The 12390-nt window shown below is 42.6% G+C and overlaps 1 protein-coding gene across 2 annotated transcripts in view; it reads right to left on the reverse strand.

Moving 5' to 3' along the window:
- Positions 1-12390, reverse strand: part of faim2b (Fas apoptotic inhibitory molecule 2b) — a 60646-nt gene that overhangs the window by 6938 nt on the left and 41318 nt on the right. The window contains exons 8-10 of one of the 2 annotated variants that reach the window (XM_059956001.1): positions 10911-10948; positions 4708-4795; positions 1070-1165 (exon numbers count right to left, since the gene is read on the reverse strand). In XM_059956001.1, the coding sequence (XP_059811984.1) occupies positions 1070-1165; positions 4708-4795; positions 10911-10948 (222 nt within the window). Of the gene's footprint in view, positions 1-1069; positions 1166-4707; positions 4796-10910; positions 10949-11034; positions 11073-12390 lie in introns of both variants that reach the window. The other variant, XM_059956000.1, reaches the window with a different exon arrangement.

The raw sequence follows: 12390 nt of genomic DNA on the forward strand, positions 1-12390 counted from the left end.
ATGTGCTGACATTGGAGAGTGTCCAGAGGAGGTTATGAGAATTATCCCAGGAATGAGGAGCATTCAATGGCTCTGATCCTGTACCCATTGGATGTTCGAAGAATGAGGGTGATCTCATTGAAGTCTACCTATTATCTAAAGTCCTATATAGACAGTGGACAGGGAGAGGATTTTCCATTAGTGGGAGAGGATAGGACCAGAGTGTACAGCCTCAGAATAGAAGAATGTCCTTTTAGAACAGACAAGGAAGAATTTCTTTAGCCAGAGGGTGCTGAATCTGTAGAATTCATTGGCATAGCATGCTGTGGAAGCTATCACACACAAGACTGCTAATGTGCAAGTTTACAAACAGTGCAAGTAGTAAAAACAGTAAACAAACAAAAACACTTGGAACGTGAACTGCCGAGCACCCAAAAATGAATCCACAGCTACGGTGCCTGTTCAGTGCTGAGGCAGAAAGAAGCCCGTCCAGGAACCCAATGGGCAACCTCTCCTGAACCTGGGGCGTGGGACCACTGCACCTCCTAAACGACGGTAGTACTGAGAAGTGAAGCAGACTGGCCAAACGCAGGCAGATGGCGCTGAACACCTGTTTGCTTCCGTTCTCGACCTCAACGATTTTTATGTTGCTCGATGCTTTAACTGACACAGAGTAATGGAGTCGAGCATGGGTTCATCTTATACAGAGCCTGCACATACCAGATGAGCATTTGGGAGACAGGAGGGAAGGATATGCAGCCGGCACTTTCTAGGTGCCAGGTGGGAGCTCTGCTCGCTGCCATACTTCCAACTCCCTAAGTGTTCAAGTTATGAACAGTTCATGGAACAGAGCCCTGGATGAGACCTAAAGGTGAGATGTTGTGTACATTTAATCTGGGTGGGGGGAAGAGACAAAAGAAGCACAAACTAGGGAATGCCCCCAACCCAAAAATGATTCCAACAATCCCATAGCTGCACTATTTCAAATATATATTTTACTGGTAGAGAGCCACATAGGATCAGCATTAACTCCCTACCTGTAGGTGATGGAGTCAACTACCATGTAGTGAAAGTGGAAGAGGTAACTTACATACTGAAACGGCAACACAATTGCCAGGACAAAGCCACTGATGCAAAGGACCAGCAACAGTACGAACAGGACTCCTTGGCAGGAGGTGAAGTCAAACTGTAGAAGAGAAAATTCTGGTTCAGAGATCTCTGCTTGGGTTCAAATCAATTCAACAAATACCCAGTATCTGTTTCCCTTCCTCTTTTCTCCTCTGCAAAATACCTGCCCGTCACCCTTGGCAGAACTTTCTGTTCAGTAGTTAGCAGTAGGAGGCAGTATAAAGTATAGCAAAACGCATTCTCCAATAGTCATCAGATAACTGGCTCCCACAAACAATAAGAATCTGTATTCAAGTAATGAGGATTTTTCAATGCTGTAATCAAATCAAGCTGAAAGACATCAAGATGGTTAGAAAAGGGGACCAAAAGGTTTTTTGTCAAAATACAGAATGTGAGGAGAGGGATCAGATGAGGGAGTTGAGGGAGAGAAGGCCAAGGTTTTGCCACAAACACAGGTAATACTGAGGAACACAAGCTGAACACAGGGAGCACAGGATTGGAAAGTAGAAGCCACAGAGAAAGTAATAGGGGAGAGCATAGGGAGATTGTACAATAAGATGGACTCTTGGCCTAACAGTACACCTCATAATGATCTTGCACTTTGTCTTTTACCTGAACCGCAGGTAGTTTCTTTCACACTTTATTGTTATTGTTTTACCTCGTTCCAGCTCAGTGCACTGTGTAATGATTTCATCAGTATGAACAGTATAGGAGACAAGCTTTTCATTGTATCTTGGTACATGCAATAATAATAAACTAATTCCAATATCTAAAAGCCTTCCGAGCACTGTCTTGAATACACTGGTTGACTGAGCATGCTGGGGGTGGTGGGGGGGGGGGGGGAGGAAATTCTAATGATTTGCCACAGAATTTCAGCTTGCTCGGTCCCAATTGACATTAAAAAGATAGTAAAAGGGAACTAAAGGATATTGGGCAAGTGCAAAGCGGCACTGAGGTAGAAGATCAGCTACAATTTTATTGAAGCAGGCAGGCACAAGGAGCTGACCATGTTCTTATTTAGCTCCATGGTGGCAACAAACTCAAGCAAGTGGCACAGCACCATGAAAAACCACTTCTGGCTTCAAAATTGGGCCATTTGATGTGGGGTTTGGGGAAAAAAGCCCACCCCACGGGGGGGTAAAGAAGTATCCTCGTCTATTGTAGTGAACCACATTAAAAAGAAGCACTTTAACATGGGCTGGCTGGACCGTGAGAAACCCTGCATTTAAGGGGAAGCATGGAAGGCAAGCACAAATCCAGGGCCAGAAGGAGAGGAAGTGCTTCCTCCAGCCCTTCAGGCAAGTAATCTCCTACTTTGGTCTACTCATTAGGGTTCTCTGGACCCCTCTGATCATTGAGTAAGAGAGAAGAGGGGCAAAGTACCCCTCAGAAGAATGACAGGTGACCCAATTGAAAACCTACCGGTCTTAATAGAGCAGATGTGCAGAGGATGCTTGAGATGATAGGAGTGTCTAAGACCAAGAGGACACAGTCTCAGAATAAAGGGGTGCCCTTTTCAAACAGAGACGAGGAGGAATTTCTTCAGCCAGAGAGCAGTGAATCTGTGGGATTCTTTGCTACAGGCAGCTGTGGAGGCCAAGTCTTTATTTACAAACCCCATTTCCAGAAAAGTCGGGATATTTTCCAAAATGCAATAGAAACAAAAATCTGTGATATGTTAATTCACGTAAACCTTTATATAACTGACAAAAGTACAAAAAGATTTTCAATAGTTTGACTGACCAACTTAATTGTATTTTGTAAATATACACAAATTTAGAATTTGATGGCTGCAACCCACTCAACAAAAGTTGGGACAGAGGCATGTTTACCATTGTGTTACAACACCTTTCCTTTTAATAACACTTTTTAATCGTTTTGGAACTGAGGATACTAATTGTAGTAGATTTGCAATTGGAAATTTTGTCGATTCTTGCTTGATATAAGACTTCAGCTGCTCAACAGTCCATGGTCTCCGTTGTCTGATTCTCCTCTTCATGATGTGCCGTACATTTTCAATAGGAGATAGATCTGGACTGGCAGCAGGCCAGTCAAGTACACGCACTCTGTGTCTACAAAGCCACACCGTTGTAGCCCGTGCAGAATGTGGTCTGGCATTGTCCTGCTGAAATAAGCATGGACGTCCCAGGAAGAGACGTCGCCTTGATGGCAACAAATGTCCCTCTAAAATCCTAATATACCCCTCAGAGTCAATGGTACCTTCACATACATGCAACTCACCCATGCACTGGGTGATGTACTGATGCAGCCCCATACCATCACAGATGCTGGCTTTTGCACCTTTCACTGATAACAATCAGGATGGTCGTTTTCATCTTTGGCACGGAGAACTCGACGCCCGTTTTTTCCGAAAACTAGCTGAAATGTGGACTCATCTGACCACAGCACACCGTTCCACAATCTTTTGGTCCATCTGAGATGAGCTTGGGCCCAGAGAACTCACCGGCATTTCTGCATAGAGTTGATGTATGGCTTCCTCCTTACGTAATACAGTTTCAAGTTGCATTTCTGGATGCAGTGATGGACTGTGTTAAGTGACAATGGTTTTCCGAAGTACTCCCGAGCCCAGGTGGCTATAATTGTCACAGTAGCATGACAGTTTCTTAGGCAGTGCTGCCTGAGGGCTCGAAGATCACGTGCATTCAACAGTAGTTTCCGACCTTGCCCTTTACGCACTGAGATGTCTCTGAATTCTCTGAATCTTTTCACAATATTATGTACTGTAGATGTTGAAAGACCTAAATTCTCTGCAATCTTGCATTGGGAAATATCTCTTTTGAACTGACTAACAATTCTCTCACGAATTTTGGCACAAAGGGGTGAGCCACGACCCATCCTTGCTTGCAAAGACTGAGCCTTTGATGGACGCTACTTTTATACCCAGTCACGATACCTCACCTGCTACCAATTAGCCTGCTTAATGTGGAGTCTTCCAAACCGCTGTTACTTGAATATTCTGTGCACTTTTCAATCTTATTTTAACTCTGTCCCAACTTTTGTTGAGTGTGTTGCAGCCATCAAATTCTAAATTTGCGTATATTTACAAAATACGATTAAGTTGGTCAGTCAAACTATTGAAAATCTTCTCTTTGTACTTTTGTCAGTTAAATAAATGTTTACATGAATTAACATATCACAGATTTTGGTTTCTATTGCATTTTGGAAAATATCCCAACTTTTCTGGAAATGGGGTTTGTATATTTAAGGCAAAGGTTTATAGATTCTTGATTGATCAGGGCATGAAGGGATATGGGGAGAAGGCAGGAGATTGGGGCAAAGAGGAAAAATAGATCAGCCATGATGAACTGGCAGAGCAGACTCGATGGGCCAAATGGCCTAATTCTGCTCCTATATCTTATTCCAAAGCAGGACAAACCTGAAAATAGCCCTAGGCAGCAAAAACTTTTGTAGCATCTCCATTCCAGGCAGGCGAACAGGTGACCTTTCAAACCAAGGGGCTAGAATTCCACACCCTAGCAAGTAATCAGAACCAAATGGTTGATCCTCAGCATCTGGAACTGTTGTAGTCAGAGAGAAATGGATCACTTGCACGCCGTCAGCCCAACTACACCAGCTTACCTTTGTCTGGAAGCTGAATATTGTCACGGCAAAACACACCAGAGCTGTGATGGCGAAGCAAAGGAGGACAGATTTCGTGTTGTAGTAGCTGGAAAATGATACAAAGATTAATACAGAATGATTAGCGTTAAAAAAAAACTATCAATTTTTTCTTTCATGCTATAAATCTGACATGGCTTCCTTCAGGGAGTGCTCTCACATCAATCGCCTCAGCACAGACATCCATATCCCTCTCCCCCTCTTATATTTCAACCCATGTTTCACTATGGAGGAATCCCACCCGCTTTAAGGGCACAAGGGAAGAAGACAAGATGGACCAGGCAGAGGTGACAACAGGTCTCCTTTCAAAAGAAGTCTGGGGAGTGCAGAAAGAAATTAATGTTTAGGGGAAGGAATTTCCTAGGAGAGAACATGTCAGCTTAGGATGGTGCTAAGGATAGGTAGTAAGACAGAAAGGAGAGAGAGCACTGGCATTACTTCTTTCAATCTTGCAACTACTGCCACCTGGACGGACGTTAACAAGTGCACAAACATGTCCATCTCCAGCCGCACACTATCGCCGACTTTGACATCTATCACTGGGCCTTCAGCTGGTCGCTGGGCCCCAAATCAAAAGACCCCCTCCCCAACAGCACATCCAGAAGGACTGCTGCCATTGAAGGCAACAGCTCACCATCTTTGAGGGGACTAAATTCTGGCCTTGCCTGCAACGCCCACATGCCAAGGATGAATAATTAACACAAGGGAGAACAAAAGCATTCTAAAGACAAGTGGCAACAAGAAAATTGAAGAGGAGAAAAATAGGATTTTGCTGGACACACCCACTTTGGAGAAGACAGCAAATCAATCAAAATGGTGTGGCAGCACAGATCTACCCACACACCCTGTCTAATACCCATGGAGTTCAACTGTCAAGCAGATCGGGCCAAAGAATACAACACAGCTGTTATTGGGAGAAGCCCCAACCTTCTACAGAACACAAGTCCAGTAGCAATCAAGAGGCACATGGTTCCCCAGATGGAGAAGCATCCAATATTTACCTGAAGTAGTATTGACTGGAACAATTCCACCTTCTATGCATGGGTGATGACATACTCAAGGGGAGATTACCCTTGGGAATAACTCAATTAAAAGATGATCAGTATTAAATCTGTGCAAGTATCTCTCACATATAATTAGCACCTTAATTATGCCTATAATGGAATCCACAGTCCTCTAGAGCAAAGGTTCTCAACATGGGTCATATGGTCCCCCGGGGGCTATGCCAGATTTCATAGGGGCCACAAGCAAAAAACAAGTAACTGGGGCCAACAGGAGTTTCTGAATTGGTCACTATAAATTTACTGTTTTAATAAACTATTACTAAAATATAGAAATTTAAAAAATATATGTAATTTATATGCAACACTGAATGAAGGGGAAAATATGCTTGATGGTGCAATTGAGGCAGCAAAACAAGTGCGTGTGTCTCTCTGTGTCGGGTGGGGGGTGGGGGAAGAGGGAATCCATTGTTATCTGTTATTGTTTGACTGCACCCTGCAAGGCAACCTGCTGAGCCCCACTCCACCCCTCCAAATCTGCTTGCCTCCACTGACCCGCACATGTTTATAATACTTATAAAACGTGATATGAAGGCTGCAGTTACTGAGGTGGAGTCATCTGCCAGAAACAGCTAATCCGCAGAGAGGCAAGAATGTGCGAAGTCTCCCACTGCATCACTATCTACCAGCATAACCTCCATTAAATCGCTGATACTTAGCAGATTTTGAAAGTAAGTTCAATTCACTTTTCTTGGTGAGCACGTACTCTTTATTGTCAGATACAATTTGCATATAATAGCATTTTGTTTTAAATTTGCCTAAAGGATTAAATTTTTTTTAAGTACTGCCTTAAAAGCTAGTTTTATTTTTACATGTACATACAATACTGATACTTTTTCCACATGTAACTATACTTATTATAATTCTTCAATATTTACTATTTTCTATAGAGCCTACTCACATAATTCTATTGTTATTACTGTTTAAAAGACACGCACACGGGGACAGCGCACAAGGACAAGACAGACAAGACTCTGGATTGCTTCAAAAAAAAACACTGACAATTTTCAAAGTGAAAAAGCAGCTAAGATGCACAAAGGCTTACAAGCATCCTACGAGATTTCAAACTTAATTGCAAAAGTTGGTAAGCTATATAATACAGGAAAATCATTGATTCTGCTGCAGTTTCTGGTGTAATTTCTACTGTTATGAATAGAGTGCATTTTAAACTATTCAAGACCCTCTTGAGCAACTCATCAGTATCGAGATGTATTGAAGAAATGTCAGATGATGTGGAAAAACAAGTACAGCACCCTGCAAAAGTCTTAGGCACATATACAGCTAGGGTGCCCAAGACCTTTGCACAGTACTGTATTTGTCGACAAGCAGTGGAGAGCGAGCTTGTAAGTCTGAAAAAGGATGTTGGGAACGGCAAGGGTCGAGTGTGACAGGAAGGGTGTGGGACAGGTGGCAGAGATGGAGTGCCAGTAGCAGGAGGTGGCACAGGTACAAACACAACAGCCTCGAGACATCAGGCAAGGCTATTTGATTCCAAACAATTGGTTTATTAATCATTACAGAAAGTCTCTCTGATGCTTCCTGCTCTCTCCCTTCCCCTTTTCCCAACCATGATTCCCCTCTCCCTGCCCCCTTCCCACTCTCAATCCACAATAAAGACCCATATCAGAATCAGGTTTATCATCACTCACACAGGTCATGAAATTTGTTTCTTGCAGCAGCAGTGCAGAGCAATACATGAAATTACTAGAGTACTGTGCAAAAGTCTTAGCCACCCTAGCTATAGCACAGTACTGTAGTTGCACAACTGCAAGTTATGAAGTTTGCCCTGCAAATCGATGAAAACACATTACATGAGAATGAAGCCCTTCTGATGACATAGGTTAGGTTTTTGAATGATGTTCAGGCCAGTAAGGAAATGCATTTTGCTCGAAAGCTTAAGACATACCAAAGGTGAAACTATCTTTGAAGTCAAGAGCTAATTCTTGGAGAGCAAAATTCTGCTGGAAAATATAATGGCTGCTGCAACTGCAGTGGTAGAAAGACACAAAGGATTCATTGTTCATTTAAAAATGCTGTAGCTGACTTTTTTTTTGCATACACTGCGTCATCCACCCTCAGCATTTGGTGGCAATAATACTGGGAGGCCATTTGCATGAAATCCTTGCTGCTGTAATAATGGCCATCAACATCATCAAATGCACTTCAAAATGGTCTTTTTTGACAACTTGAGGAAAACGAAGAAGGTTTTGAATGGTTACTAATGCATACAGAGGTCTAATGGCTATCAAAAGGTAATGGTCTTCATCACGTTTTTGCACCTTGTGATAGTATTGTAGCATTCCCAAGTGATAAGCGGTTTGGAGAACAAATTATTACAGCTAAGCCTGACATATTTTTCCTGTCAGATAGATTTGAAAAACTAAATTTATTAAACAGTTACAAGGAAAAAATTGCAATTTCATATCATGCAAAGAGGCCATCAACACTTTCCATGGAAAACTCAAAACTTTTCAGCAGCAATACTGGACGTCGTAAGTTTATGCAATGTCCTTCATTGCCCACTCTTAAATAGAATTGCGTGAAGATGATCTGATTGTACATCTTGATCATTTGAAACAACGCCATACTGATATGGAATTTCAGTTCAGAGACCTGTTGGAGATGCATATTCCAGACTGGGTGGTGGATCCATTTGGGGTTAATGTGACTGGTGTTGACACCACATTGTAAGAATGTCTTATCACTCTGTAGTTCAATACAACAGCTCAAGCAAAATCCAAACACAGGAAGCAAAATCTCTGGGAAACTAGTGATATTCACAAGTTTCCACAGCTCTGGGAGAAAGCAGAGTTGTTTTTAAACTGGATTTCCAGATTCTTATCTGGTTAAACGTGGTTTTAGTCAAGCTATTCACCTGCTACCAAAAGCTTGTAACTGTCTTGACATTGTGAAAAAAGGTGATCTTTGATTATCTTTAACCAAGTTACAATCAGATATTCAAAAACTCACTAGTTTGCATCAGTCACAAGGATCTCACTAAATACCCAAAGTAACAATATTAAGCACTTCTTCATTGCCACTTGGAACAATATTATATACATTATAAATATAGTATCCTGTTCAGAGGTGCTTCAACTAGCACTGAATTGTCACACAATTTCTATTAATTATTTTTTCCATTCTCCCAGCACTGCTGGCCAAATAAGCTCCAGGCTTGTGCTATTTAACCACAGAGATAGGCTCTTTGGCCCACCGAGATTACGGTGACCAGTCACCTTGCTACTTTAAATACTTGCTACTTTTATTCATCCTACATTCCCATCAACACCAGATTCTATCCCTCACCTACACATTAGTGGTGATTTACAGCATCCAATTAACCCACCAACCTGCACAGCTTTGGGATGTGGGAAGCACCAAGGGGAGTCCCACGCAGTCAAAGGGAGAATGTGCAGCCTCCACACAGACAGCGCCCAACATTGGGATTGAACTCCGGTCACTGAAGTAGTGGGGCAGCAGCACTACCAGCTGCACCACATATCACAGGTGAACCCAGCCCGCTCCGCACTCATCAGGTGTCTGGACACACAAACAGAAGCAAGTGACCATCCTTCTGTGTACGCCCCCCAACATGGGGGATGAAAGGGATTCTCAGCCTCTACACCCCAGATCAGATCAACTAGCAAAACACTAGGGTCACACTGCTGTCACTGTTCAAACAAACAAGTGAGGATGGTGAGGTGCGGGGTGGGAGGAAAAATAGAGGTAAACGACTTTTTTTTTGGCTCAGCAGCTGATGACATTAGCCAATGACCAGCTGGAGTTTTCATCACAGCAACAACTTTTCTTATGAAAGCTTCTCTCCTGCTAGAAAGTGGTCCAAGGTGCTTCCCTGTGAAGAGCAAAACAAAAAATGGTGCATGGTGCACATACAGACTGACAGCACTAGAAAAGTGTGGTCCGTGCACATACCTTCTCCAAGCTGGAGAGAAAATGATTACAGATGATGGGGGCTTGCAAGAAGATGTTGCCAAATGCAGTGCCCAGACTATGGAAGGGGCTGTCATCAATGGAGGTTTGGGCAAAGGCTGCATTGTTGGAGATGAGGAGGCCCCTGCAGAGCCAAGATCATGGAGAAATTTAAAGGCAGGGGTAAGGATATACAGGGAGCCAGTGCAGATTACCCACTCTAGGCCTTTACAACCTGCACCACTAGACTCAGGTTGGGGAAAAGGACTCCAAACCTGACTTCATCCTTTGACCCAATTGGAGGACTGAAACACCAACTGAGTAACCAATGAAAACAACTTATTTGCTTTACTGTTTTTTTATTCTAGTGAGGCATTTCATTGGCTTGTGTACTTTGGATATCATTCAACTACTGAGACCTTCCTGGAGAATTGTGTACAGTTCTGGTCACTCCATTATAGGAAGGATGTTGAAGCTTTGGAGAAGGTGTAAAAGAGGAGGTTTTCTAGGATGCTGCCTGGTTTAGAGGGCATGTGCTATCAGGAGAGGCTGAATAAACTTGGGCTGTTTTCTCTGGAGTGGCAGAAGCTGAGGGAAGATCTGACAGAGGTTTAAAAGATTCTGAGAGATAGATAGAGTGGACAGAGAGTACCTGCTTTCCAGGGTTGAAATAACTAATGAGTGGTGAATGCCTGGATTGCGCTGCCTGCTATGGTGGTAGAAGCAAATACATTAGAGGCTTTCAAGGGATGTTTGGTTAGGCACATGCATGCAAGGGAGATGGAGGGATATGGACGTGGTGTAGGTAGGAGGGTTTGGTGTTTGGGTGTTTTTGATTTGCTTTTTATCTGGTTCGGCAGAATGGCCTGTTCCTGTGCTGTACTCTTCTATATTCTAAAGCCACGCAGCATGTTCTCCCCCACTTCATGTGGGTTTCTGGACTGCAGTGGTGTAAGGGCCCTTTGAGAATCAGTTCACATCTTGGCTGGTATTCACTTTCCATTATTTAGCTGTGCTGCCAAACAAAAATACATTTTTTTTTAAAAAAGCTCTCAACTGTAAATCTAATCGGTCTTAAAAAATAACAAGTGAAATGGGACAAAAATAACAAGATATGCCTAATTAACATACATTTCACTGCAAGAATTGCTCTTTAAAAAAAAATTAAAATACCTTGAAATAAATCCAAGCATGCATGCAAAACTTGCGGTCTTTGGAAAAGGTTAAATGCAAAAAGAAAAACAGTTAATAACAAGATAGAGCATGAAATGATTGCCATGACTAACTATTGGAATACCTTGACATCATTCCTGTCATGTAAGACATGGCCAGTGTCTGCAGAGCGATTAGAAAACAAATTAGAAGAGTGACTGGTTAAACATCACAGGTATCAGATAACCATTAACAATTAAATCAAACTTTTACAAGTCCTAATATAGTGATAACCATACAGCTTGTCAGTGTACATGCAATCATTGAACTTAGGGATTACCTGGAATTGCACAGCATCAGTAAATAACATGCAGGTAATTAGGCCCATGCTTGGTCTCAGAGCACACTCATGTGGGAGGAAACTACAGTGGCAAAGCTATACTACATTTCCCAAGTGGGAGAGCCTCAGAATAGAAGGATATTCCTTTGGTACAGAGAAGAGGAGGAATTTCTTTAACCAAAGCGTCGAGAATCTGTGGAATTTATCGCCATGGACAGCTGTGAAGACCTGGGCTTTTGGGTAATTGTGGAGGTTGACAAGCTCTTGATTAGTAAAAGTGTCAAAAGTTATGGGGAGATGACTGGAGAATGGGGATGAAGGGGATAATAAAATCAGCCAAATTGGAATAGCAGAGCAGACCCGATAGGCCAAATGGCCTAATTCTGTTCTTATGGAACCTGGAGCAAACCCACAGAGCAAAGGGGCAAACACCACACAGACAGTACCCGAGGTTAGAATCGAACCCAGGTCACCAAAGCCCCAACAATTCCTGACAGGGTTTCAATCCAAACCAACAGCATTACAAGACAGAGGTGAGAATTCATTACCCAGACGTCAGCTCACCAGGAGGCACTGGAAAATGCATCTGAATCAGTAGTGGCAGCTACCTGCTGTACACTAAACAGAGGGAAACAATTTCTTCTGGATGCTGGGTCAGGAAACCCAGAACGAGTGGTGAAATCCTGATGTTAGAGGCAGACTGCTTGGGTGGAAGGTGGAGGAATTGAAAATTTCAAGTCAAGTTTGGAAAATTTTGGGGGTGACATTATAAAACTTCGTGGAACCATGGCAGGCTGTATGGAATTGTGGCAGTTGAGATATTATCTAACTGAATTGTGGATCAGGCTCAAAAGGCACAGTGGCTTGTTTGTTCTAGCACAAATTTTTCACATGACTTAACACTAGTTTCAAAGAATTGGTAATATCACTCTTGAATGCAATATTCAAGTCTGAGGAGTTTCTCTAGACTTTACAGCTCTCTGGTGGTGGAGGCAGGTTTAATATTGCACTAATATCAGCAAAAAGGTGTACACACCATTACTTTCTTTTGATTTACTTAGGGATACAGCGTGGAACAGACCCTTCTGACAGAACAAGCTGTGCTGCCCAGCAACCCACTCAGTTAACTCTAGACTAATGACAGGACAGATTTACAATGAC

Source organism: Hypanus sabinus, chromosome X1, assembly GCF_030144855.1.
Source record: "Hypanus sabinus isolate sHypSab1 chromosome X1, sHypSab1.hap1, whole genome shotgun sequence".
In the NCBI taxonomy this organism is placed as follows: Eukaryota; Metazoa; Chordata; class Chondrichthyes; order Myliobatiformes; family Dasyatidae; genus Hypanus; species Hypanus sabinus.